The sequence below is a fragment of the Mustela putorius genome, unplaced genomic scaffold (assembly GCF_011764305.1).
Source record: "Mustela putorius furo isolate JIRA1106 unplaced genomic scaffold, ASM1176430v1.1 tig00000179_pilon_pilon_pilon, whole genome shotgun sequence".
Classification (NCBI taxonomy): domain Eukaryota; kingdom Metazoa; phylum Chordata; class Mammalia; order Carnivora; family Mustelidae; genus Mustela; species Mustela putorius.
The window spans coordinates 10,066,434-10,092,640 of record NW_025421305.1 but is presented as its reverse complement, the minus strand read 5'-3'; the positions used below and the strand labels follow the sequence as shown (position 1 = coordinate 10,092,640).

Genomic DNA, 26,207 nt, shown 5'->3' with positions numbered 1-26,207 from the left:
ATTCTTTCTTGCTGCAATTTAAGCCTTCTTCCTCCTTTTCCTGAGCGGAATTGTAACTCATTATCTCTGAAGTTCACAGGGGCAGCTTTTCTAAGCAACACAAGGAACTGACTCTTGGAGCTTGCATTCTCTCCTCACCTTTGTCTTCCTGTGCCTGGGTCTTTCTCAGACTCCCAAAAAGTGTGCATTTGCTTTAATGAGTTAGTACATAATAGGTTCCTGTGCTATTTGAGAAAACAATTTCCATCTGTTCATATATTGTTAAAAAGTAATGGGTTCTTATTAAAAAAAAAAAAAAAAGTCTAATGCTTTCCTACTTCCTCCTCTCAAATACTGAATCTCAGATCCTTTGAGGTCCAACATAATTTAAGTGTTAATTCCTTTCTAAGCTCTTTTCAAGCTACTGCACTCACCATGCAGATTTCATTAAACCTCAGAGTCTCTTCATATTGATGTTTTTGTAAAAAGCAAAGTAACTCTTGCTCTATATTAAAATATTTCGCTCAAGAAGAGTGTCTTTTGTCCCCATTTCTAAAGATGTGTTTATTTATTTGGCCTTCCGAAAGGAAACAGAAGTCTGTTACAACTAACAGAGGATGCAAGCGCTGGGCTTCTCATCTCATTTGTGGGCAATATCTGGTTATTGTAATTCACAGGGTTCGCTGTCCTGAGCGGTTTCAGCCTTAAATCACCCTGTGTTGGCAAACAACAGTGAGGGCCAGGCCAGGAAAGGAACAGACGAATCCTGTGCACGGAATGAGATTAAATAAAGGCATGAGCCTGCCAATATTTCAATTTCTAATATATTCACCTTGAAAGCCACTCTGTTGTTTCAGTGATGCTGACACTGAAAGCCCTTCTGTTCTGGAACTTCCCCCTTTAGATCTGACAGCTGGATCAGAGTAAATTTTTAGTAGTGACATGTATCAGGTGAATCATCAAGTCGAATCATTCTACATGGAGACGTTAAGGTAGTCAAAAGAGTCTTGTTTACATAAGGAGCCAGAGACGGAGACCGAGACTAAGACCCAGGGCGCCAAGCAGACTCTGCCCATGTGTCCACTTTGGGATGCTGGGGATTCCATGCAACTGCTTTATGCCTCAATTTCTTGAAACTTGAGGAGCATTGTAAATTCCAAGGGTGAATCTTCTCTGTCACTTCTCAGCTTTTATATCTTTCCTGTCTCACTTGTTTTGAGGAATGTCAGTACAGATTCTGGAACACTAGTGCCCCAGGAGATTATTCAGCCTAACAGTCCCATGTTACAGACGAAGAAACTGAGAACCATAATTACAGAGGAAATACCAAGAATGTCAAGGTGGCGCCTTTGAACGAGAATGCTTATTTGGCATTTATATTTATGTGGTTTTTGCTGGTTTGTTTGTTTTTTAACAAAACCAAAATTGGAAAAAGAAAAAAAAAAACCCAACCTCATTTTATTGAAGTCATGCTGGTGCGCTCTCAAGTTAGATTTCCTAAGAAATGGGACGGCAGTCCTCTTGGGGTTAGAGATCAGGAGCACCCTGCTTATTCTGTTTGACCCAGAGGAAGAGCAGAAATATCCAGGGTATAGAGGAAAGCTATCACAAGCCTTTTCCCTGAACGGAAGAGTGTTTGCCGGTGCTTTGTATGCTCTGGAGTGTCTTCATAAACAGAGGGTGTCCCTGTCACTTCATCTGCCTCTGGGTGTCGCCTACATTTCAGCACAGGTAAGCAGAGTGAGACCACGCCTGGGCTGAGGCGGAGGCTGTCCCTGAGAGCCACGAGGGTGGAATGGGAATGATCTAGGAAGAGGAAGGAGAATAGATAGGACAGTAGGAAAAGAAAAGGGAGTTCATTGCCGAGGAGTTGCAGAGGGTCACCGTGGCTTCTGGTGGTATCCGTGCTCCTGTGTGTCTTCCTGAGCATCACCACAGCACCAGTGATAGTGTCTGCTTTCTGTGAACAGACATGCTCTTCAGAGATGGATCCCTTTGCAGTGTTCTAACAATCCCTGCTTGTAAATCAATCTGACTTCTTTAGGAAAAGAAAATCCCAGTATATGACCATTGAAATAACTTGTTTCATTACCATGCTTAAAAAAAAAAAAAAAAAAAAAATCATTGCTTATATTGGAAAACCCATTCTTTTTTTTTTTTTTAAAGATTTTATTTATTTATTTGACAGACAGAGATCACAAGTAGGCAGAGAGGCAGGCAGAGAGAGAGGAGGAAGCAGGCTCCCTGCTGAGCAGAGAGCCCGATGTGGGACTCGATCCCAGGACCCTGAGATCATGACCTGAGCCGAAGGCAGCGGCTTAACCCACTGAGCCACCCAGGCGCCCCTGGAAAACCCATTCTTTTGGTCCCCTTACTTTTCTTATACAGAGTGTAATTTTTTTTTTTTTTTTAAATAACAGGGCATAAAGATTTCAGGAGGGTTGGTCCATTATTTATTTGTTGACTGAATTATAGGAAGAAAGTATGATCATCCAATGGAATGCAGAAGCATATACAGCTAATTCTGTGCCTATGTGTACTTAACCCAGCCATAGTAATAACTCTTTGTTTTTTATTTCCTGGGGGAAATAGGTTAGGTTGGACCTGAATGCATCATTATAAAGTATGCACATATAAATTGGACTTTTCTAAATCTAGGTCACTTGGATAAGAAGGCTCTTTTGAGAAAACCAGACTGACAATTAGATTCACAGGGCACTTCAATGTTAAATGGCATTCTTCCCACATTCTGGGTCATAAGGCAGCAAGTATAAACAATACGCCGATGTTAAGACACAGAAAATCACATTCACAACAATAGCATAGCTTCATGGTGCATGGTTTTCCACTTTAATATGCTGTGTTCTGTTCTGCCATGTTAATGTTTTAAGTGACATAATTTCCTTTTCATGTAGTTTCAAGTTCATCTTTTATTTTCTCTTTACCTTTCTGGAATAGCTTTCTACAAGGCTATATCTTGTGCTGGGAGAAATTCCTAACCAAAAAAAAAAAAAATGTAAAGTCAAATAATCTTTGCAGGAAAACGACAAAGTAACAATGAAAATGGATTTAAGACCCTCCAGCCAAAATGTTATCTTGTGTACTTTACAGACTCAATCTGTGTCCCAGGCTTTGATCCAGGCCTCAACATGATGACTGGGATTACGCCCATTAACCCAATGATTCCAGGCCTGGGACTGGTGCCACCCCCACCGCCAACAGAAGTGGCTGTCGTCAAAGAAATAATCCACTGCAAAAGTTGTACTCTTTTCCCTCAAAATCCAAGTAAGTGATACCTGCAACAAATAATCTGCTCCTCCATTTAAGATTTAAGTTTTCCTTTTTTTTTTTTTTTTTTTTTTTTTTTTGTAATGTAGCATTGCATGCACTTTCAGATGTGATTCAGAATTCTTCCCCATGGATGCACCAAGTGGGGATCCATTTGACAGGAGGCTTTTGTCTCTAGATTCACACAAATGGATGGGGCTGTGTCCATGGGTTCTATCCAGGAGCTGAACCGACACCATGAAGCCAGTGTATGTGATGTGGAGATACAGACCCAGCATTAAGAATCTTTTTGCATGCAACAAAGTCTAGCATTTGCTGCAGAACATAGTGTGAAATATATGAGCATTTCTATCCATCTTCACAAATGTGGGAGAAAAATTCTGAAATGTGCTTTGCTAGATGGAAAATTGAATTAATTTGGCAGTTAGCAATTTTGGGGGAAGGCCGCATCTCAGAGTTTCTGGGCCAAATGGCATTTGCTTGAAGGAAACATATATTTGATGAAATAAATGAGTCAGAATTTTTTTTTTTAATTTAGTCTCAGATACTAAGTTTATGGGCTTAAATAGCTAGAATTTTTTTTTTAATTCATATTAATCAGTGTTGCCTTTTCGAAGTGGACTTTTCAGGAGATTGCTTTAGTAATCTACATATAAACTAGGTAAAATGTTGTGACAGTGTACGTTTTATCTTTTCCTACAGCCTCCCCCAAATGTAATCGTTAGCTCATTTAAATGTGAATTTTTAAAAAGTGTTGTTTTCAGTCACAGTGTTCCCCTAGCCCAGCAAGGACTGAGCAGGCTTGCAAGTCCATTCTCTGTCTTGCTTATCCGTTATCCGTTTCCCGCAGCAAGACAAAGCAGATAACAAGCCCAAATTCCCCATCATGTTATCATCTCATCATGCTTTGTACCTTGTAAACTCCCCCCACCCCACACCATTTTGGGGGGCTTCTGTATTATGAAGGGGAAACGAAATTACGCTAACATTGGCATTATCTCTGTTCTGGGACAAGCTTAGCTACGCCATGTAGAAAGGAGCCCAGAAAGTAAATGTTGGGAGGAGGAGGGGAGAGGAGTTAAGAATAAGGCAGGCCACTATCAGTGTAAGTCGGAGTAGGCATTCATCAGGACTCTGGGTTGAGAACCTTGCGCTGCCGAGTTTCCCTTTTGGCAGGTGAACCAGGAAGCGTGCAAATAAAGGGCACACCCCTCTCTTTCTGTTGTGATTATTAGATCTTCCGCCTCCTTCCACAAGAGAACGACCTCCTGGGTGTAAGACCGTGTTTGTCGGAGGATTACCAGAAAACGCTACTGAGGAAATTATTCAAGAAGTCTTTGAGCAGTGTGGTGATATTACAGCCATTCGGAAAAGCAAGAAGAATTTTTGTCACATTCGCTTTGCGGAGGAATTCATGGTTGATAAAGCCATTTACCTTTCCGGTACTTTGCATTACATTTTGTTATGTTTTGTGATGTTAATACGAGCTTGCTTCCCTTTTGCCTTCATGCGCAATAAAGTCCTCACAGTTTGGGGCTGGAAAAGGAGGACTTCTGCCTTTACCCTTGGCTGCCAGAAGCTCCATGTTAAGACTGAGAGTCCACCTCCCGGCAGGAATGGTTTCCCACCACCAGACTTGAGGAATTCCATTGAGTTTCTAATTAATGTTCTCAAGTGCTTATTAGATGAAAAGCAATATTATGAATACTGAGGACCATTATTATTACTGGATGTAATTCCTCAGGGGAATAAAGTACTCTCTCGGCATAATTTCAGTTTTTCAGAAGTGGTTCAGTTTTTAGACCCCAGGGTACCACATCAAGATCAGTTTCCTTGCAGAAAGTAGTCCACAGGTCCTAGGGGGAGGCCGGATCCCACTGCCCAATTGCTAGTGCCTTTAGAGTGGTAATGCCTACCCCCAGGATACCTGCTTCTTTGGTGCCATTTGATAGGGGAGATTTTCACAGATGTTGAAATTAGACCCAGTGCTGCCTGTGGGTGTTGGAGCAAGTGTACAGAGGCTGTCCTCGAGGCCTTTGCTAAATCGAAGAACCACAGATCTGGTATGTGGTTTTTGGGAGATGCTGCTTAGAATCAACTCATTGCCATTCCCTCGAGCTCTCCTTCCGCCTGTTTCAGTCTGTTGCTGGGCACACCACCTCCCTATTCCTGACGGAAAGCTAATGAGGGAACGTGAGAAAAGAATAGGGGGAAAAACCCACAACAACTACTGAATGCTACTGCCAGGCTTACTTAATTCCTGCAGGCAGCTGCTATTGCCTCGCAATTCCCTTGCAAACCCCAGAAGCCTTGGAGTTATTCCAATGCTGCTGCAACTTTCCTGAGCCCAGGTAGTGCTGTGGAGAACTTTAAAACCCTTATTCCGATAAAACCTTACAAAGGTAGGGGGTGGGGGTGGAATCTGAAAGCATTCTAAAAAAGAGGTGGAAGACTAAACATAGAAAAAAGTATTTTACAACACACAAATAGCTGTGTGTTTTACCTGTCATGTATCTCGGGCCATCGCATCAGAGTAATCTAGCACACAACTAGGGACTCTGTTGCGGCTGTGGGTCTCACATTCCTCAGGCAAGATAACCTCTCTCTGGCCTCCATTTTCTCATCTGCAAAACTGAGGTAGTACCAGTACCAGTACTAACTCAGAGGATCATGATGAGGAATGAATCCAAATAATGGATAGTAAGTGCTTAGCAGGGCACCTGCAGCAAGAGGAACCATTGAGCAAATGGATGTTTTTAACACACATTTCCCGAAAATGCTAAAGAAGGACTGATTCTCGTTTCTCACAGACGTGCCCCGGGGAACATGGGGTGTAACCACAGCTCTACCAATAAAACTATTACTTTACTCCCCCTGATGAAATAAGAGGGGTTGAGTAGATCAGAACTGCTTTTCATCTCCAACAGAACACAACGTTTAGACCCGATCAGAAACCCCATGAGACATCACCAAAAATGAACAGGCCCAAATTTAGGCATGGGAAAGGTATTCCTGTATTTCTTCCTTGATGCTAGGCACTTCCCAGCATGGACCTTGGTCCTGCTTCTGAGCCAGTCGTCTGATTGCCCCTTGGTCTGCCTCTTGGCAGCAGAAGGAGCCCACAGCAAAGGCCTTACCTGCAGCCTCCCTGCCTGGATGCACAATGGTCTCCCACCTCTCGGCCTCAGCCACTCTTGGGATGTTGTCCATTAGTCCAGTCCAGAAGACTGATTAACTGGAGGGGCAGGAGGGAAGGAAGGCTGCTCGTCCTGTGCATGAGCTCCTACAAGCCCAAACCCAGCTGCTAGGCCTAATTTTAGGACTGTGTTCACAGTTGAAGTCCAAGCTAATTTTAGACTCAGCCTCATCAGGATCTCTTTTAAGGCCTTAATGATGATGTTTTGGTGAAAGAAAGGGTACTTTTTGGAACCAGAAATATCGAAAAAGTGGTGCTCTGGACACCCACCCAGTTAGGGTTACAGGCCAGCCTTAGGCGGGGCGGGCCACTCAGCTGTTGCTGATTTGTCACCGTGGCCTGCTGATGCATTAAGTTCCTACGGCCCAGACCAAGACACGCTCTGCTTTAGCAAGAATTCTGCTCATACGTGATCGGATGTTTGCAGTTTTGGTTGTTATTGTCATATCTTCCCATTTTTAGAGAACACCATGTAAACCTAGCAATGAGATGGGCATAACAGGAATCAGATGTGAGATCTGTTTGGTATTTGTAACTTCTCAAAGGTGTGAAGCGCCCTACAGAGAAGAAGTCAGCCTCTGCACGGGTTTTCAGCTGAGTTTCAGCCCAAATGCCAAGATAATCCATTGAAATCTACCACGGAGATCTCGAATGTCAGCGTTAGTGCAGCCTAGCATTTCACAGTGGTATCTCATTTGCAAAGCCCCTACACAGCAAAAGTGCTCATTTTGCTCTTTCCTCTGGCAGCCCCAACAGCTGTGATCCTGCTGGGACCTGAATTTATGTTTTTAAAATCTGAGTACCCCAAAGTGAAGAGCAGCCTCAAAGCCAAGTCGTCTTCATCTGAAGTGAGGCTGGCTGTCTGGGTTCAGTTCTGTTTGTGTTGATTTCTCCCATCAGGTTTCTGCACGTCATCTTTATACGTTGGCTAGCTCGCAGTAAATCCCCCAAAGATTTCCAGGTGCCCCCCCTCCCCCTTTTTTACTGGTCCAGCTCTGCGCTCTTGCGCAGGCTCCCGTGGCCTTCAAAGATTGCGCGGACAATTTGTGTGGGGCTGCATCCTAGATGAGGTGCTGCAGGGCTGTAAGGAAGGCAGCTGGTGAGGCCTCTTGATTGAAGGTAAAATATTCTCCCGCGTGCCCCAGAGGATAAGTGGAAATAAAACAGCATTGCAAAATTGCCTTGGTAATTGTGGCTTTTGCAGCTGCTGAGAGAGAATGGAGCAGCATTTTCTAGGGGAATGAAGCAATAACCTGGGAGTGAGGTGTTGTGGAATTTACTTTGTAGATCTTTTTAAATACCATAGATATTCTTTATTTACTCCTATTCCGACTTTTTTGAAAAAGAATTTAAGAACACTTATGCAAGAGAGTTACGTAAATTGAAAATATAATACCACTGGCCCTAGAAACGCAGATAGGGGGAAAATGCTACATGCCAAATTTATTTCTGAGCTCCCTGGAAGCCAGAGGGAAGAAGGAGTTATGGTAAGTGCCCTGGTTCTTGGGGTCATCATCTCAGTAACATGGGCTTGAAAGATGGGTGGGTGACCCCCTGAGACACCTCCCAGAACAGTGTTTAGCCCTACATCTGTGATAAGCTGAACTTCGCAGTACTTCCTTATCACCTAGGAGAAGGGTAATTGCTTCCCACCTCCTATGGAAGGAACGCCGGGCCCCTTCCTGAGGGCGGGGGGAAAAAAAGGGCGGAAGTTTCGTCAGGATGCCGTGAGGGCCGGGCCAAAACGGTGCCGTCGTCGCGGCGGTGACATCCTGACGCCACCGGCCTCTCCATTGCTTTCAGGTTACCGGATGCGATTAGGGTCCAGCACGGACAAAAAGGACTCGGGCCGCCTGCATGTGGACTTCGCCCAGGCCAGGGACGACTTCTACGAGTGGGAATGCAAGCAGCGGATGCGCGCGCGCGAGGAGCGGCACCGGCGCAAGCTGGAGGAGGACCGGCTGCGGCCGCCCTCGCCGCCGGCCATCATGCACTACTCCGAGCACGAGGCCGCGCTGCTGGCCGACAAGCTGAAAGGTAGGGGGCCGCCCTCGCGTCTCCGGCCGGGCGGGAGGCATGGCCCGCTCGCAGGACAACACCGCCATCCCCCAGGGCCCCAGCGCCCCCGACGTCTCGGTCTCCGCGTGCTGGGTGCGTGCAGGCGACGGCACCCGGAAGCAGGGGACACTTGGGCTTCCTCCTGCTGTTGGGACGCAGCCCGGCCCTTGCTCACCGGTGTGCGTGCACGAGTGTGTAGGGTCGCGCAACGTGGTCCGTGGAAGAGGGGCAGAAGGGGCATGTGCCGTCGCCCCAGAGCGGGCTCCTGTCTTCCCACCTGTGCGGACTGAGCGAGGCTAGTGGCTCCTGCAGACAGGCGGGTCCTGGGGTGGGGTGGGGGGGCTCCCGGTCCTGGTGGGGCTCCGGGTTCTGGAGCTTCCACCTACCTGTGCTCTTCTCAGAGCCTCCCTTCATGGGGGAAAAGGCGCTGGGGTCTGTGGAGGGTAGAAGCAAAACGTGGAACAGGATCCCTGCCTTCAGAAATGGAGTTGAAGGGACACTGCTGACACTACAGAATAATCGGGAATTAAAAGGAGTACATTTCATTTCTAGAGGGTTTGCTCTTTTCACATGTTTGATGCTATGGGGGGTAAAACCACATGGAGGCTTTAGTACCTGCCCCAGTGAATGGAAAATGATAGGGGAAGGGCCAGACTCTAACTCTGGAGCACGGTTATGTGTGAATTCTCTTCCATTATTGATCAGAGTCCTGTAATCTAGCAGCATCTGCATTTACAGGCCAATGATAGTCAGACTTCTTCCGACCATTGAGTGTGTTGGGCTTTAACGTGAGATGCAGGTTTGGGTAGCTGACCACACCCAGGTGTCTCAAGTAAATGATTAACTCTAGGACAAAGCCAGTGGCTGACTCAACCAACCTAGCAGCGTGCTTTGGGAACACGGTGGGCAAGTGTTGATGAAGGTATCCAGAAAATCTTCCCAGAGAACCGTGCAGGAGAAGAAGGGCCTTAAAGACATTCCAGTCAGAGGCAGGAGCTCTGGGATAAAAGACACAAGGAAGCCAAGAAGAAGGTGGTACCGGCAGAGAAAGGCAAGGGGGTACTGCTCCAGCACCCGGGAGAGCAACTTGGAAGTTTATAGAGCAGGGTGCTGCAGGAAGTATGGCAGGGCCCTGAAAGCTGCTGCTGGATTGGGATTTTACTCCATAAGCAGTAGAGAAGCCACTAATGTTTTCTTATGAGAAGAGAGATGTGATTGATCCTTGGAGTGTCTTAGAGCATCGCTAGCACACTGCTGGCAGCATGTAAAGTGGATTGGATGTTTTCACTAAGTGAGATGTGTGAAAGCTGCCCAAAACCTATTTTAGGAGGATAGGAGGTTGACATTCTGTTTCTTTAAAAGAGTTAAAAAGGATGTCTGCTTCTAGCCCTCATGCCCTGTTCAGGCCTTAGGAGCCCCTAATCAGCTGCCGTTTTGGCTGAAAGCCCCCCACTGTAACCACCCAGGGCTTTTTTTGCCACCAGCCCATGTTGCTCTGCTCTGGGAGGTCCCATCTGACAGACATAAATATACAGGCCATGGGTATCCCTTTAACAAAAAAACACACCAAATGCAAACAGAGGCATCATCTCCCTTTTCTATTCAGGCGACAGATCAGAAGGAGCGCTCAGAATGAAAGAGCACAACACCCTCAACCAGGAATACTGATTTTGGAACAAGTAGTTTTTTACTACCCTGCACATTGTGCATTATCAGCTTATGGGCTACACCTAGACATGACAAAAACTAGTCCTTTCATTCTGTGACCTCTTGGAGGGATTTTACAAAAATCTGGCCACCTTCTCTGCTTTTTAAGGAACCAGCACAGAAATGCCTATGCGCGTGAGAGGAACGAGGCACTGCCTTTGCCGTGAGAGGATCACAGATTGGGATGTCAACTGGGTGAAGTAATTTGCAAGCTTTGCCATTTCAAAAATATATATTTATATAGATGAGTATAATTTGAAGAATTTAGGAGCTGCACCTTCTCCAAGTACTTTGTGATCCCTTGAGAGAACAGATTGGAAAATTTAATAGATGGCAGTTACAGTAGAATGAACTAGCTGGGGATACATCTCAGGCAACCAGTCAGGTAATATCAAGCTTGACAATTTCAACCCAAGCACAGAGTTTGGAATATAAACAGCATTTAATTGCTTAGGAAATTGGCTGCCTCAGAGAGGAAATCCACTCCATGCTCCTTATATAACGCTGCAAAGCCAGACTGGAGGGGCAAGGAAACTGCTTCCTGAAGATGATTTCATTGATGTGGGAATTTAAAAAAAAAAAAAAAAATGCAGTCAAAACCCAAGGTAAAGAAGCCTGAGTAAAAAAGAAGATGGAAATATGATCTGAAAATACCTAATTGGATTTGATTTTTTTTTTCCTCCCCTGAGAAATCATTCTATCTTAGGTTTATTACAAACGTTTCCCCCCATTTTACATTGTACTTGTTTATTCTTGGAGTTTTCTTTTTGAAAATCAGCTCTATCTAGCAAAATCTGTATAAGCCAACTCTTTTTTTTTTTTTTCTTTAAGATTTTATTTATTTATTTGACAGAGAGAGTTCACAAGTAGGCAGAGAGGCAGGCTGAGAGAGAGAGAGGGGGAAGCAGGCTCTCCGCTGAACAGAGAGCCCCATGCGGGGCTTGATCCCAGGACGCTGAGATCATGACCTGAGCTGAAGGCAGAGGCTTAACCCACTGAGCCACTCAGGCCCCCAAGCCAACTCTTTATTATGACCCACAAGGCCCTCTACATCCTGCCCAGTTGTTAAAACTGTGTGCATAGTAAATACTGAGATCCTTCTTCCCTCCCTCCCTCAGTGATTTGGAGCTTTGAGCTATGTTACATTTGTGGCCACTGGTGCCGCCAGGCATGGTCAGAAGTACAGGGGGGAGTGATGCTCGCCACCAGTATTGCCCAAATATTTGTGGAGCTCTTTACCGTATAGCTGGAACTGTGCTAATAAGCACTGCATGGGAAGACAATGGCGTGCGGGCCCCCACCTCACAGAGTTTAGGCTTCTGACGTGGTAAAGCCAGTTACAAAGCACTGAGATGGGGCATCTGGGTGGCTCAGTGGGTTAAGCCTCTGCCTTCGGCTCAGGTCCTGATCCCAGGGTCCTGGGATTGAGCCCCACATCAGGCTTTCTGCTCAGCAGGGAGCCTGCTTCCCCCTCTCTGTCTGCCTGCCTCTCTGCCTACTTGTGATCTCTGTCAAATAAATAAATAAAATCTTAAAAAAAAAAATGCACCAGGACTTGCTGATATCGTGTGTGAGAAGTGCAGTGGGAGCTCCCAGGAGTGACCCAGAACCCAGCTGGACAGGGTGCAAGGGTGGATCTTCTAAGACCAGCTCATCCCAGATCCAGTTGCCACTGGGCCTTCTTGAAGGCAGAGAAGAAGTCAAGTTGTAATTGTGTAGAGTCTAAGGGAGCGTCTGTTACATTGATACAAATTCTAAAAAGAAATGTAGCGGGCACCCTGCTGATTAAATAGACATTGTTCTGAGACAATTCAACTTAATGAAGACTGATTGGGAAGTAACTGCTCACAGACCCAAACTTTATAGCATGGCTTTGAGAAAGTGAGAAGGAGCTCAATAACACCATAATTACACTTTATTGGAAACAGTAGCACCAGGCAGATGAGATAATGAATTTCAGTGTGTCTAACACAGACCATCCACCCCTGGAGGAACCCTGTGTTTGGACTGTGGAAGGAAGAGATTGATTAGACGGTGAGAAAGATTATATCCTAATTCACTGGAGATTTCTCCTGGCAAGAGCATTTAAAAGTTTTTGTGTACTTTTTCCCCCTTTGGAAAGCTTCACATAGTCTTTCATTATGTGATGAAATGAAGAGTTTCTCTGTGCATCAGGTGAAGTTTTGACAAAGCTTTGAAGCAGTGCCCTTGGGGTCCCCCTGGTGTGTCATCATGAATTCAGCTCTCCTGGGATCAGTATTCATAATTTCCGGAGGGCTAGACTCTGATTTGCATACAGAATGGCCCCTGTCAGCCTGCCAGAGGGAGGAGGGGTGGCAGTGGTGTTGGCGTTTTGCTGAGACGGTTGTCAATATTTATGACTCCCAGAAAGTAAAAATCAATAATGCTGTAAGCCAAGTGGAAGTTCCATTAGCTAAAAGCCAGGCTTCCTTCTTAGGGCAAGGGAAATGAGAAGCACAGGAGCCTGTTTGAGAATCAGTTCCTTAGGCGTTATTGACCTTCACAGAGGCAAGATAGGCCACTGCATCTAGAAACATCTTGCTTAACCCAAAAGCTGGAATAACCAGTGCATTTTCGTATTGCCACCACCTGTAATTGTTTTCATTTTTACAGGTACTATGAGAGTTGGGGGAGATTGTGTGTGTGTGTTGGGGGCGGGGAGAAGGGTGCATTAACCACTTGCATCACCTTTCCTGCTACCTGTGATTTGGAGGATTAATAAGGTTATACCCCTTTTAATAGTGCATTGAGCAGCCAAAAAATGGAGACTTGTTTAGGGATGTCCAATGTTGAGGGACACATGTTGAAATTTTAGGGATGTCGTAGTATTAATGTTTGGCCATCCTGGAATCCCCATTCTGCTTGGGTCAATATATGACTCTACATTGTAAGCTGTTTCCAGCTATCATAGAAGCCAGAAATCAGTGATAGCTAGATCAACACACCATTCCTGTGGTTCACTGTGTGTGTGTGTGTGTGTGTGTGTGTATCCCCATTTTTATTTATTTATTTATTTATTGGGAAAAATGTAGAACATCTTCCTTTTATCTCATTCTCAGGACATTTTTTTCAAACATTAATCTCCTCTCCTGTTATTCCTTTATAGACCCAGCCATAAATAAGGGTCTTACATCTCACCTAAGTTTTCATAGTCAGTGTTCACGGCCTGGCTCTCATCCCACCTATTGTTCTGAAAATCAAGGCCAGATCTCCCTCCATCCACAAAGGGGGAGAAAAAAACTGCTTACCAGTCTGAGTCCTTTTCCCCTTTATTATCTATTCATCAGTTTGACTGAAGTTCACCCTGTGTCCACCTGCTGGGTCCTGGGCTCTATGTCATGGCCCCAAGGTTTCAAATCTGATTGCAGCACGGGCCTGGCCTTTGAGGAGTTTATAGTTCAAGGGTGGCTAAAGGATATTGTGGCTGTGGAACCATGACTTACGAATATGAACAGTGCCAGTGATTTTCTTTAACTCATTTAGACGTTAAAAACTGTTTCAAAAGAGAATTTGCTGTACAATGATTCATATTTTCTACTGAACAAAAATTCATCTCCGTTGTTAGGGAGAATTATTTGTGTTGTTATCAGCCCTCCACAATTTATGTCCTGTCCCTAAAGAGTAATAAGATAGCCTGGTCAAAAACAATGAAAGATTCACTCCCCCATCAAATCAGATAATTCTGGGGATGGGTGGGAGCAATGCAGAGGGTCCTCTAGGCCATGGCCAGCATTTCACTGAAAGGATCTGCAGTGGTCTCTATGCCCATTTGCAAGTCGTGGACAATTTTTTTTTCCACATTTTTTTTTCCCCTGGGATGGGGATGCCAGGTGCTAAAGCAGCTCTTCCTTAAATGCCGGTGGGGGAGGTTAGGGACAGGGATTCACGAAGCTCCTAAGGATCACATCACATCCTTTCAGTATTCTCCACTACCTCAGCTGCTACTTTCCATTTCAGGGTTTTGTTATCTTTTAACTTAGATGAGCTCCCAGCCAATTTCCCGGGTTTTCATTGACTGATTTCTTCCAGTGCTTCCAAAACTTTAATGTGCGTATGAATCACTTGGAGTAGGGTGCAGATTCTGAGTCAGGAAGCCTGAGTAAGAGTGAGTCTGCATTTTCAAAGAGCTCCCAAAATGAGGCTCAAGCTTAAAGTCTTTGAATAGCAAAGATTTATCCCATGTGCAATTTTTTAAATGCCTACTATGTGCCAGGTGCTCAAGAAATATGGAAGAGAGGGAAAGAGAGGGAGGGAGGTTGATAAAGTCTGAGGTAAACAGAAATGAAATGAGATGGGTACGGCTTTAGGTCATGACATTGAGGGATGATAGTCATCATAATATTGTTTATTCCTCACAAAACTGAAGTCGGTCATTATTTCCCCAGAACTGAAAATGTCTTCAAAAAGATTTTTGACTCCTATGACAAACTGGTTAGTTAGTGCCTTACTGCAGGAAGTTCTTCTCTGTGATTATCGGACATCATTCTTAACTTTCATTGCCAGTGGGAATGACCTCAGAGGCCTGAAGGGTAAAGGACCAGCTAGCCTAACTGCCAGGCAGACATTTATCTCCAAGAGTCCCTGTGAAAATACTCTTTAACACAAAATTGAAATGTTTATTCCCAACTGATGTTTCCCAACTTCTGACCACTGAATTTGTGGCTCTCTAGCTCTAACCACGGCAAGTCTATTAGAAATAGTGTAGCCAAATGTAGGTAAACTGCAAAGAGAAAAGCTCAGAATGACCAGGAGATTGAAATGTGTTTTGGAAGCTTTATTCTCATGTCAGCGCTTCAAAACTGGAGACCCATCCATAAACCAGCAATCACTATACAGAGTGACTGATGTTTTAGTAGCGGGATATTTAGGGAATTGCAGAAACATAGCAAATGGACACATAATTCATGCTGGAGTTCCAGAAAACCTGCCTTCATGAAAGGCACTGAAGCTGAATCTTGAGGGAACCAGAACAGGGGGACCAGAAACGAGAAGTTTCCTTGGATGAGTGCACAGATAGGCAAAGGCTGGGGTGGTGTGGCCATGGTTTTTAACAAAGGGGAGAACAGTAAGGGAATGGGGGGTGGATTGAAGAGGACAGTGCAAATCAAGAAAAGTCATGGGGAAAATCGTTCAGTAACCTGGGTGTGATGTCTTGAAGACCCTGATTAGAAAACACCGCACAATTTTTAATGAGCAAATCGTCCGTATTCAGTCCTTACTGCGCCGATCTTCCCAATTCTTGCTGTGGAAAAAGCACGTCTGCACATTCTAGTTTCTAAACTGCACCCGTGTTCAGAGTTATGCCTAAGTGTGTTCACAGAAAGTATTTGGAATTCTTCATAACTGCATCTTTGATGTGATTTTTATGAGCACTGTTAATTTCTTTTCACATGAATAGCTTTAATAATGCTGCAATCTAAGTCCTGTTTAAATTAGTTTATATTGTTTTCTGTTTTCTCAGTGATCTTGCCACTGAATACAAAATTGAATTTACAGTTGGATATTGAAAATGACCGCTCCCCTTACACTCCTGTAACCATTTAGAGTGAGTTGCTGGGTTAGTCTTAATTAATATAAAGTCCCTTCTTACACAGCAACAGATATTGCCCAAACTTAACCAAATGCGCCTTAACTAATGTCTTCACATTGAATATACATGTCAGTACATCAATTTTACGTTGGCCTAGCAGTTTTAGAGAGTTCAGAAATGAGGATGAAATCGGGAGTTTTCACCAGAAGTGTACACTTCTTTTAAGCTAATCGAATTCTGCCTACAATTACTCGTGTTACATATTTTTTTTAACACTTGTTAAAATATGAGCAAGTCTCTTGCTTCCTTATTTTATAAATTGTATATTTTCAGTTGCTTAATCCTAAAACTGCTGTTTCTCTTTCTGAAAACTATCAATTAACTGTGATCTGCTGGTGAACTTACGCACTCCGTCTAGGAGCGAGGAACAATAAAATTTGCTTTTCAGATCATTTCAGCAAACATATATTTTTAAAATTGAAGTGTGCTCTCCCTGACAGTAAATTAGTGTATTTATGAACTCAGTGACCACAGGCTAGAGAAGGAAAAACAACCAGTAACAGGAGGGAAAAATAGAACAGCATTGTTCTCTCTCCTAGTTAGCTCCCCAACAAAATCATGGAGGGTTTCTTTTGCTCTGTGTTATGCAGAGATGAAAGTCCCAGCTAAGGGGAAAAATGGTACATGAAGTCGGTGTTTTCTTTTTTGTTGTTATTTTTTAAGAGGGGGGAAAAAAAGATTTCTTATAAGCATTAGGTTTATTCGTGCTGTCTTTTGGGAGGTCCATTCTCCTAACATATATTGGCAGGGAGAGAGGTAGAGAGTGCACGCGGGAGGCAAAATTTATTCTGACTGTAACGGTCACAGTGGGCCTCTCACAAACATAATGCTAAATTATGGGCCTCTCCATGGGCTGAACGTAATGTTAAGTTGTATGATGGATTTTATCTTACACAAGCCGCTCCGGTCCATGAAATGAGATAAGAAACCACTGTAGCTGGAGTTCACAGAGGGTTGAGCTCAGACTGAAATTCCAGAGTTAACAGAATTGGATGAGCCTGCCGTGAGACTGCACGTGTATGTTCTGCGCCTGTGTGTTGAGATTTTCAAGGAAAGGTGTCTTTGTGGGGTGCCCCGTGGGTGTTCCCAGGGTCTGTTGTCTCCTCCTGTGAAGGTGTGAGGGTGGAGGGGGCAGGTTTGCACTGAAAAAAGGCTTTGATCCCCAACCCTAGACTACCCCTGCCACAGTGGGAGAGGGCCTGGGTGGATGCTGATCAGTAGAATGTGTTCGATGTGTACTTCCACCGTGGAGAAAGCAGAGCACATCCCACACACGGGGTCAGGCTGGTCGGTCCTGCCTTCCTTCAGCACACATACTTCTGCGCAGGCAACAGCCACTATAAGGAAGGGGTGCCCCTTCTGGGAGGGGGCCTCTAGCAGGAAAAGTACTAAAGGTATTTCTGTAATGTGCTATGAAATTCACAGAGAGCCCCAAGAAGGAAGGTTTTGTGTGATGTGTAACATACCAACAACAGTGGTTGATTAAAAACATGTGGTGTGTTAGATAAAACAAAACTCCTCTACCAAGTATGAATCACACTCTGTCCAGTCATCTGGGTGTGTGTGTGTGTGTATGTGTGTGTAAATAATATATAATAAATAAAAATAGATAATAATATAGAAAATATATGCAAACACAAAGATACACAGTTTTTCTGATGTTCCTTCAGTGGAGGGATCATAATACGCACTCAGTATCTATCAGATAAAAATAAGTAAGAATCTGAATCTTCCATTTTAATTTTGCTTCTGATTTTTAGAATTCAGAGCTTATATAGTTTTCTTGAGAAATGTAAGGTATTCTTCTCAAGCCACATTTTCCAAGGGTAGAAAAATGTAAGTGGAAGACTTCTCCCCTCAGATTTGCCTGGGAAGTATGCAGGAAGCCTTCAGCAGTAGGATTGATTAAATGTTGTGATAATTGACATATAACTTCCAGTTCTAATTAACTTAATTACCTTCAAACTTGCTTTTTTTCCCCCCTACTTCTAAGCCATATAACAGGTCTGTTCCAGTAACAATTCCCAAACAGGCAAGTTTGTTTTCTTTCAAATAAACTTTATCATTTATTTACAGGTGGAACCTCATTCCCCACTCCCCCCACCCCCAAATCCCCATACATACCTCAAACCAAGTTTCAAATGCATTCCAATAGGTTTCCAAATTGCTTTGGGAGAAAACACTGACCACCCAGATAACAAGTCCTCTTTTGCTGAAAACAAGGAAATATTCTGTTTTTCAGCCTAATTAAATATGTTGTATTAAACCTAAGATGAAATTAGTTTTGAACTGTAGTATAAAAAGAACTGACTAATTCTTACTAAAGCCTTGGGAACAATATCATCCGTTACATCCAGTTTTAAAATAGTTAACTCTGTCATCCATATTTAGACATCCATTTTTAGAATCTGCTGATTCTAAGCCAGAAAAGTAGTATCGTTGTATAATATATCTGATGAAAGAATAAAGTGGATACCAGATAGGTTAATGACAGTTTTTCCAGCCAGTCTTAAAAGAGAGAAATCCGGGTTTGGCATACTGTGTTACCAAGAATGCCCAGAACAGACCTCAAACTGAATTTTCTGGTTTCATAGATGAGAGAGTGAACCACTATTTGTTTCTTGGATGGCTCTATGGGACCATGGAGTTAGAGGTGGAAGGGGAAGCCAAGGGATGCTAGAGCACTTCATCTTAGGAGAAATAATTTGTGAAGTTCGGGAAATGCATTCATTAAGATGGTCCCTGTTAGGTCTTTTGAGAAGAGCCTAAAGTCAAGTCCATTTTCTTGCCTTGGCATGATTTGTACTTGGTGGTCTTCCATTTCCAGATGATAGCAAGTTTTCAGAGGCTATCACAGTGCTCCTTTCCTGGATTGAACGTGGGGAGGTGAATCGGCGTTCTGCAAACCAGTTCTATTCCATGGTGCAGTCAGCCAATAGCCACGTCCGCCGGCTGATGAATGAAAAGGCCACCCATGAACAGGAGATGGAAGAGGCCAAGGAGAATTTTAAAAACGCCTTAACCGGAATCCTCACCCAATGTAAGTAAAATTTTGGGGGCCATTTGTTTTCGTTGTGATTTTGCCTTTTCTTTTGCATTCCTTTAATTTTGGTTTTCATTTTGGGGGTAAGTAGTTCAATAATTTCCCATTTTACTCCATACGGAATGGCAAACCTCATAACCTATTTCATATTCTGTGGCAACTTGGCGGAACACGGACCCTGCCCTGAGAGCTTACTTCTCAAGGTGAGCAACGTTTCTGTAGCTTTTCCTCAGAACACCAAACCTGGCCCCTGGGGCAGGGCAGCCAGAAGCTTCTGTGCGACTGTGGACCCACCTCAGGTCACACCGCACCTGCGGTGCAGCCACCCTTTACCTGTGGGCTGGCCCCACATGCAGGACGTGACCTGCATGGCCTCCTAGTGCCGACACTAGGAAGCAGACCCTGAGTACATTGTCCTTGAGCTCTGTTTAGGATGAAAGCACCATCAGAAAAACTCCTCCTCAGGATCCCTTATTTGAGGTGAGCTTTGGCTGTCAATGTGTGCAACTCAGGAGTTGAGATTTTTCTACAGTCTAATTTTTTTGTCCTTTCTTCGTCTGGAAAGCAAATTGCCTTAACTGCTTAATGCTGGCGATTTTTCATGTCCAGACCTTAAATTGATGTAGGGGTATAAATGGGCTTTCTCATAGAACAATAGTCAGGGTAATTACCCAGGGCTCTATTCGAAAAAAGGGCGTATAATTTTTTTTCTGGGCACTCTGTCTATGTCTGTAGTTAGCATCACAGCAGCATCATGCATTATGGTTGCTGATGTTCCCGCGGTTGGTTAAAGCCATCAAATGACACTGTAACAATGCCCGCTCCATTCGGTACCATGTGGGACGGTGACATATGCAATTTACATATTCATTCCGTGAATGAGGAATTTTTTCAGTGATACAGTGTGCCAAAACGTCGATCGCCTCTTTCATCAGTGTAAACCCAAGGGATGACATATCTATCTGTTAGGACGGGAAGAGAGAGGGACATGAAAAACTAGGCTCTCAGGTATCTTATATGACTTTGTTGTCAGAAGAACATTTTTTCATAGCAACATAAAATATATAAGAAACGTGCACAGGTGAATACTGGTAAGTGACCAGATATCCAGTAGGAGACTAACCTGGGACACCTGTCTTTATAGAAAAGGAAAAGGAAAAACAGAAGTGCTGCTGTCTCATCAGACCATTATCAGACCACTTTCCCTCGATGACCTATCGTGAGGGATGGCCTTTCCTTGGACTACATACGCCCAGCAGCTCTGAGGTTAGGATTACTAGGGATAGGATAAAGGACACTAATATTGATTTCCTCTTTAAAACGAGGGAAGCATGGAAGGGATGAGTGGGTGGAGGGGAAGTAAGGCTGGCTGGTAATGGAGAAAAGGAAGAGAGGGAAAGGCCACTCAACTCTAATGATACCGTCCCTCCAAAGCGATGGCAAACCAGGTGCCTGAACATGGGAATATTATTGGATACCTCTTGTTCGCTAGCATCAATTTTAAATCCGTTTTCACTCCCGTGACTTTACAGTCATACCCGGCAGGGAACATCCAACCCTTGTCCTGACAATGAAGGTAGGAAGGCAGCCGTGCATTAAAATAGAGGAACAATTCCGTGTCCTTCGGTCTTATCCATTAAAAGAAGCCCCTGTTAAAAAGAGGCCCAGCTCCTGTGACTGAAGAAATTCAATGCGCTTAACATGATGCAGGACTGAGTTGGTCTTGTTTGAAGAGAGAGATAGAGGAAGAAGCCTGGCTTGTGGCAGGGTCCAGACGTCAGCATTGGATTACTGATAAAGGCTGAACTGGAAAGGGAAGTTCAAGTCCCTTTAACAGGCTTTCTACTTTTCTACTGTGAGGCCTCCAGGGGGCGCATCTGGCCACAGGCAGCCCAGAAGCCCTGGGCCCCACTGCACAGTGAGGAGGAGCAGAGGGAAATGGGGGATGGGGTGGGTGGGTGGGGTGGTATGGGCAGGCTGACCTGCCCCTGCTCTGGGAGGGAGAAAGTAAAGGGCTAGAGCAGGACCAGGAATTCCGGAGGGAAATTCACCTCACGGAAACCTAAGAGTGGAGACTCCTGTCCTAGATGCCTCTTCAGCACTTCCCACTATGAAATATAAAAAATGGAATTCTTGCTTTTAATCTTTAAACCCATTCTGTTTTAGATTTTTCCTTTAAATTTTAGGGAATTCTCAGACCCAAATCCTACAAGTAATTTTTACCCTCATCATCTCCTTCTACCAAGCCCGTATTCAGGCCATCAGGAAACCCCACTGTGTCAGCATTCAAAAACTACGGCTTTTCTTCATTGTAACTACCAGCATTCAAGGGCAGGCTGTCTGCAGTGTGGCAGCGGCCTGGCGCCTCAGTTAGACCTGGTGTCCACCTGTGAGTAACAAAAAACCCCGCCTAACTTTGCCTGAAACAAGGGAGGTTTTTCCCTTTTCAGACCTGGTAAAATCTGGATTTAGGTGTTTGTTGGCATGGGTTCAGGGCTGTCACCCTGAGGTGTCTGTGAGGCTATTAACTTTTCCTAGGTGATGGTCCAAAATCACCGCTTTTACTCAGGCCATCACTTCTTTTTTTACAAGCTCAAGTCGCATCCAAGGGAAAAAGCAGAGGACCGGGTTGTGCCTTTAGAGCAAGAAAGCAAAACTTGCCCAAAGATCCCCAACAGACTTTCATTTCTGTCTCATTGTGCAGAATTATTACATGTGTCCATGCCTAGCTATAAGGAAAGTAGGAAATATCCTTTCTTGAGTGGGCGTGTTGCTCCCCAGAATAAAACTGGAGATCTCATAGGAAGGAAGGAAGGGAGGCTGGCTGCCTGGAGGCATTTTGCAGTTTCTGCCACATATAGTCCCTCCTTTTCCACTTTTATTCCTGTTCAATCTATTTTTCACACATCGTCTAATATAATTCACATCATATCTTCCCCACTTAAATCCCTTGAGTAGGTTCCCATTGCACTTATAGTAATATTCACTCTCCCCAGACTAAAAGCTCTCCATTCCTTCCATTTCAACGTCCGTTTTCCCTTGGCTTACCGTGCCTCATCCCCACGGGCCTCCCTGCCCTGGAGCCTGTCAGAACCGCCTCCCACCTGCAAGCCTCTGCACCTCTGTCCTGCCTGTTGGTTACTGCCCCCCTCCCTGCATGTGTGAATCCCTCCCATCCTTTAGGTCTTGGCCCAAAGCCCACCCTTCAGAGAGACCTTTCCGCTTCACCCTTCCCCAGGAGGTTCATCAAGTTCGAGGTCCTTTGGAGTACTTACTGAAGTGTGCAATGATGTCGTGATTTGTCTGCTTGTGATTATCAGTCTTGCACGCATACCAGGTGTCTGGAACACAGACTCAGGATGATGAGTGAGCAAGCACATGAGTAAATGGGAAGGATGGCAGGAAGGAAACTGGAGACAGTTCAGAAGTTCCCAGGGCCCTCCAAGAGTGGTTAGGTGCAGGTGGCACAGTCTGGGGTCCTGGGCCTTCAGCTTTGCTTGAATGGCTAAGCACGTCCGAAAGCTCACTAGCTGTGCCTTGGTTGGCAGCTGCTGCACTCTCCCAGACCCCTGGTAGCAGGTTAGGGGGCGTTAGGGGAGTCAGCATGGAGGAGTCAACAGAGAAACTCATGTTGGCATTCCTCAGTTGCAGTTACATTTCCCATCTACCTATTGCTGCGGGAGAGACCCCCCTTAGCCCTGTACTTGGCTTCTGGGGAAGTGTTTCAGCAGTCAGCAGAGACGGTGAAAAGTCCCAGCTGACATTGATAGCCCACAGTGCCGTGGGGCCCACCCCAGCCACAGAGGGCCTGAGGGGCCTTTATGTGCCTTGATAGTTAAGGCCTTCGGGACAACTTCCAAGATCTTAAAGACCTTAAACATGAGCATTGACCTGGAATGAAGCCTTTGAGGGAGAACAGGAAGATGGCCTGCCTTACTGAGCAAGCTCAGAATTTTCCATTCTTTCTTATGTGCTGTCACAAAGATGACCACTCCCCAGGTGCACAGGGAACCCAAGCCTACCATCCGTCATGACAGATGTCACCTGGCTGAGCTGTGAGGTGTGTGCACATTTCATTGCTCTTTGAATTTTAAATACATCTCCTTTCACGTCTGGTGCAGTTGCATCTGTTTGTCTCGACCATGTTTTCTACTTATCCCAGAACCCTTTAGCGTAGTGGGGGGAGTTTGGCATCAGCATGTGATGCTGCTTCCAACATAATGACCGCCAGAGTCCACAGCGATTGGCACACTTGCTGCATTTTCTAAGAGCAGAACCAGCCACACCCCCATTTGTCTGCATTTATGCTTCTGGAAAACACCACAGGAGTCACATTTCGGCTCTCTCATTTAGAATTAGATCATGACTGTTAAGCACAAAGGTTCAGGAATGGCATCTCAGTTTTCTTTCTCCAGAGGGGCTGGAAATCGGGTTGTTTGGCAGTAACCCTGAGCCCACCCTCCCACACAGAAGATCTCCACAGCGCCCCCGCCATTCACCCTAGCGCCCCATGGTGGGCTCTCCGTTGGAAAGCCATGACGTTCTGACTTTCCACAAAGTGTTCTAAGGCAATTTGAAAGCAAGTATATTGATGAGCTAGCTTATTACAGCAGATGGGGCTGGCCTGGTGTCCTGAAGGGAAGGCTCATTTAACAACTTCAAGAGAAGTTCAGGCACATTTTTGCAAAACGCTAAGCATGGTAAAAGTTTGGGTCCCTCGATAGATTTTACTGGAAATAGAAGGGAAATTTCACTAAGTATTAGTCCATTAAACTGGATTAGATGCACCCATCCTTGCTTTGCTTGTCATATTTGTCCTTGCTTTCATATTTGAGCAGATAGCATTTGCTCAAAGGGGGAAAAAAATCAAGAGCCATGAATAATAACTTAAAGAAAAAGTTGTGATTTATTTCAAGGCTTGCATCAAGGTCCAGTAGTTACCTTCGAGCAGCCTTGTTGGTGTTCAGTCCTGCAAACATTTGTTTAAGTTCTAGGCTTCCTCGTATCTCTGGTCTTCACCCCAGGACCAGCTATTAAACAGAATCAAGCAGGCGTGGTTTCCATCTGAGCCTTGGCTTTAAGCATCAAGGGGCGGCACCTGATGCATCTAAGAGTTTGGGGAGTTCAGCATCCATTCGCTTCTTTTTGGGATCATTTTTTACTTCAGACCATGTTCATGCAGTTCTGAGAGGTATCAGTGGTGGACGCCATGTATCGTGGCATGGAAGCTGGGGCTCTCTCCTCTTTTCCGGCCAGCTGGGTGGATCTCATCTGCTAGATATAGAAGGAAGAGAAAAAAAAATATCACCTCAGGTGAATCATCTCACTCTTATGTCATCTTATCCTTAGGTCATCCTTGCCTCCTGTTTGTTTCATTTCTTAACCTGTCCATTGGGCTGAAAACTTCCCCATTTTTTCCCCACTGAGAGATTTTGGGGTTCTGATCTTCTTTGCTTTTTAAAAATGTATGCTCCGTAGGCACTCACTCCCTATAGGCCTGCCCACTTTCAGTTTTTCAGTTACAGCAAAGCTTGTCATTTCAAAGCTCAGAGAGGAGCTGTTTATAAAGTTCAGGAAGCATGTACCACAGCATTCAATTATTAATATGCATGCCAAGATGATCAATTGTGCATGCCTTGTTACAACACGCACTCATCTAATGAAAATTTAAACACTCCGTGATATCCCCACTTTGGTACTTCCCCAGTACACTTCCCAGTAAGAGAGAAGAGAAGTAAGGGAGGAACGTGGGGGAAAGGCAATTGGGAAAGCAGACGGCAGTGAAGGGTTGATTAATATTAATTTAAGAATATGTGCCATAAATACAATGAGCAAGACTGGAAAGTAGAAACTGTAGAATGTCAGAGTGAGAGGGGAGTTCAGAGACCCATTTTCTCACACCCTGCCATTTTAGAGAGGAGCGAACAGAGGTTCTAGAGAGGACAAGACACATCTTGGTCATTTAGCAGTCTGTGGGCAGATCAGAACACAAGACTCTTGGTCCACTGTGCAGTTAGCTGTCTACCACTGTGCTTGGGTGTGTTTTTATGAACAGCAAAAATGAGCAGAGGAGGACATTATAGCTATAAATTTATAGCGTACAGGTGGAGTTGAAGAAATGTTCGGTGATACTCCGCGCCGGTTTCACAAGGACTATAAATGCTACTGCCTGGTTAGGAAATGAAGCCTTTGCCTCTAGCGGTCCCCTCGCTCCCCCTCCACGCTGGTGCCAATGCTCCATCCCTTGCCTCCAGTATTTCCCTCGAGCCCAGGCAGGAGCCTCTATCATGCATGCTCCTGATATAGCTAATCGCCCCAGCCCCCTCCAGTACCCTCTACAGCACTTATTACCAAGCTCCCTATCCCCTTGAGCATTTAATTCTTTCCAATTATCTTACGCACATTGAGTTGTGGGGTTTGTGTTTTTCCTTCTAGCAAGACTTTAGATGACACAGAGGCCATTTACTGGTGCCCTTTCCCACCTCCCTGAGCTATGCCCCAGTCTGTATAATTCCCAGCTTTGTATCAGAGACCTCAGTACAACTACTGGCTGTTGGTCAAAGATTATAGATGGAAATGAAGGTGGTATCGGAAATCAGGCTGGACCCTAAAAACTGCAAGACATGTTCTATATGCTGGGCTGTTTGAATAAACCGTGAGCTCAGCTGACTTCGCTCCAACATGCCATCTTCCTTCAAGTAGAACACACAGTATATTCTTCAGCTGAGCAACATGCAGTAGTGCTGTCCCAGCCCTGTTATTAATACTGTGAGCTGGAGATCGGAGAACTGAGGACTACCATGCGCATTTGCTTTGTGTGTTTATGATAGGAATCAATGCCACCCTCATCTTAGATCTTGAAAATAGACAGGAGAGGCTGTTGACCAGGCCTGAAGAGATGCTGGTTCTAATCCTGGCTTGACCATCAGTTAGCCAGGTGACTTTAAGACAGTCCCCTGAGCATCCTGGGTCTCAGTTTCCCCATCTGTTCGGTAGCACAAGGATTTGACCAGACAGCACCCCCTCTAAAGCCCATTCCCATTCTGAAAAGTCTACAGTCCTTATCATGTCCATGACTTTGATCCCTTTTCCCTTGAAAATCTGAAACAGAGCCAGCCTCCCTGCTGGGATCCAGCCAAGATGCTGAGATCTCCTTAGCTGATCACAGAACAGTGGCTCCTGTACCCTCCTAGGTGCATGCCCTGCTTCTGCCTCACTGTGGAGGTCATGTCTGCAGGGCAGTTCTGCAAATTTCAAGCCACATTTCAACCCTGGGAGTCTGTGGGCGGCACCCGGCTGGGATGCTGCAGAGTCTAGACAGGTCA

General features: G+C 44.9%; 1 protein-coding gene across 7 annotated transcripts in view; it reads left to right on the top strand.

Moving 5' to 3' along the window:
• ENOX1 (ecto-NOX disulfide-thiol exchanger 1) overlaps positions 1–26,207 on the top strand; it is a 561,055-nt gene that overhangs the window by 391,482 nt on the left and 143,366 nt on the right. For all 7 annotated transcript variants that reach the window (XM_045076639.1, XM_004759254.3, XM_045076640.1 and 4 more), the window contains 4 exons: positions 3,091–3,264; positions 4,503–4,709; positions 8,267–8,500; positions 18,667–18,879. In XM_045076639.1, coding sequence (XP_044932574.1) covers positions 3,091–3,264; positions 4,503–4,709; positions 8,267–8,500; positions 18,667–18,879 — 828 coding nt within the window. The remainder of the gene's footprint in view (positions 1–3,090; positions 3,265–4,502; positions 4,710–8,266; positions 8,501–18,666; positions 18,880–26,207) is intronic.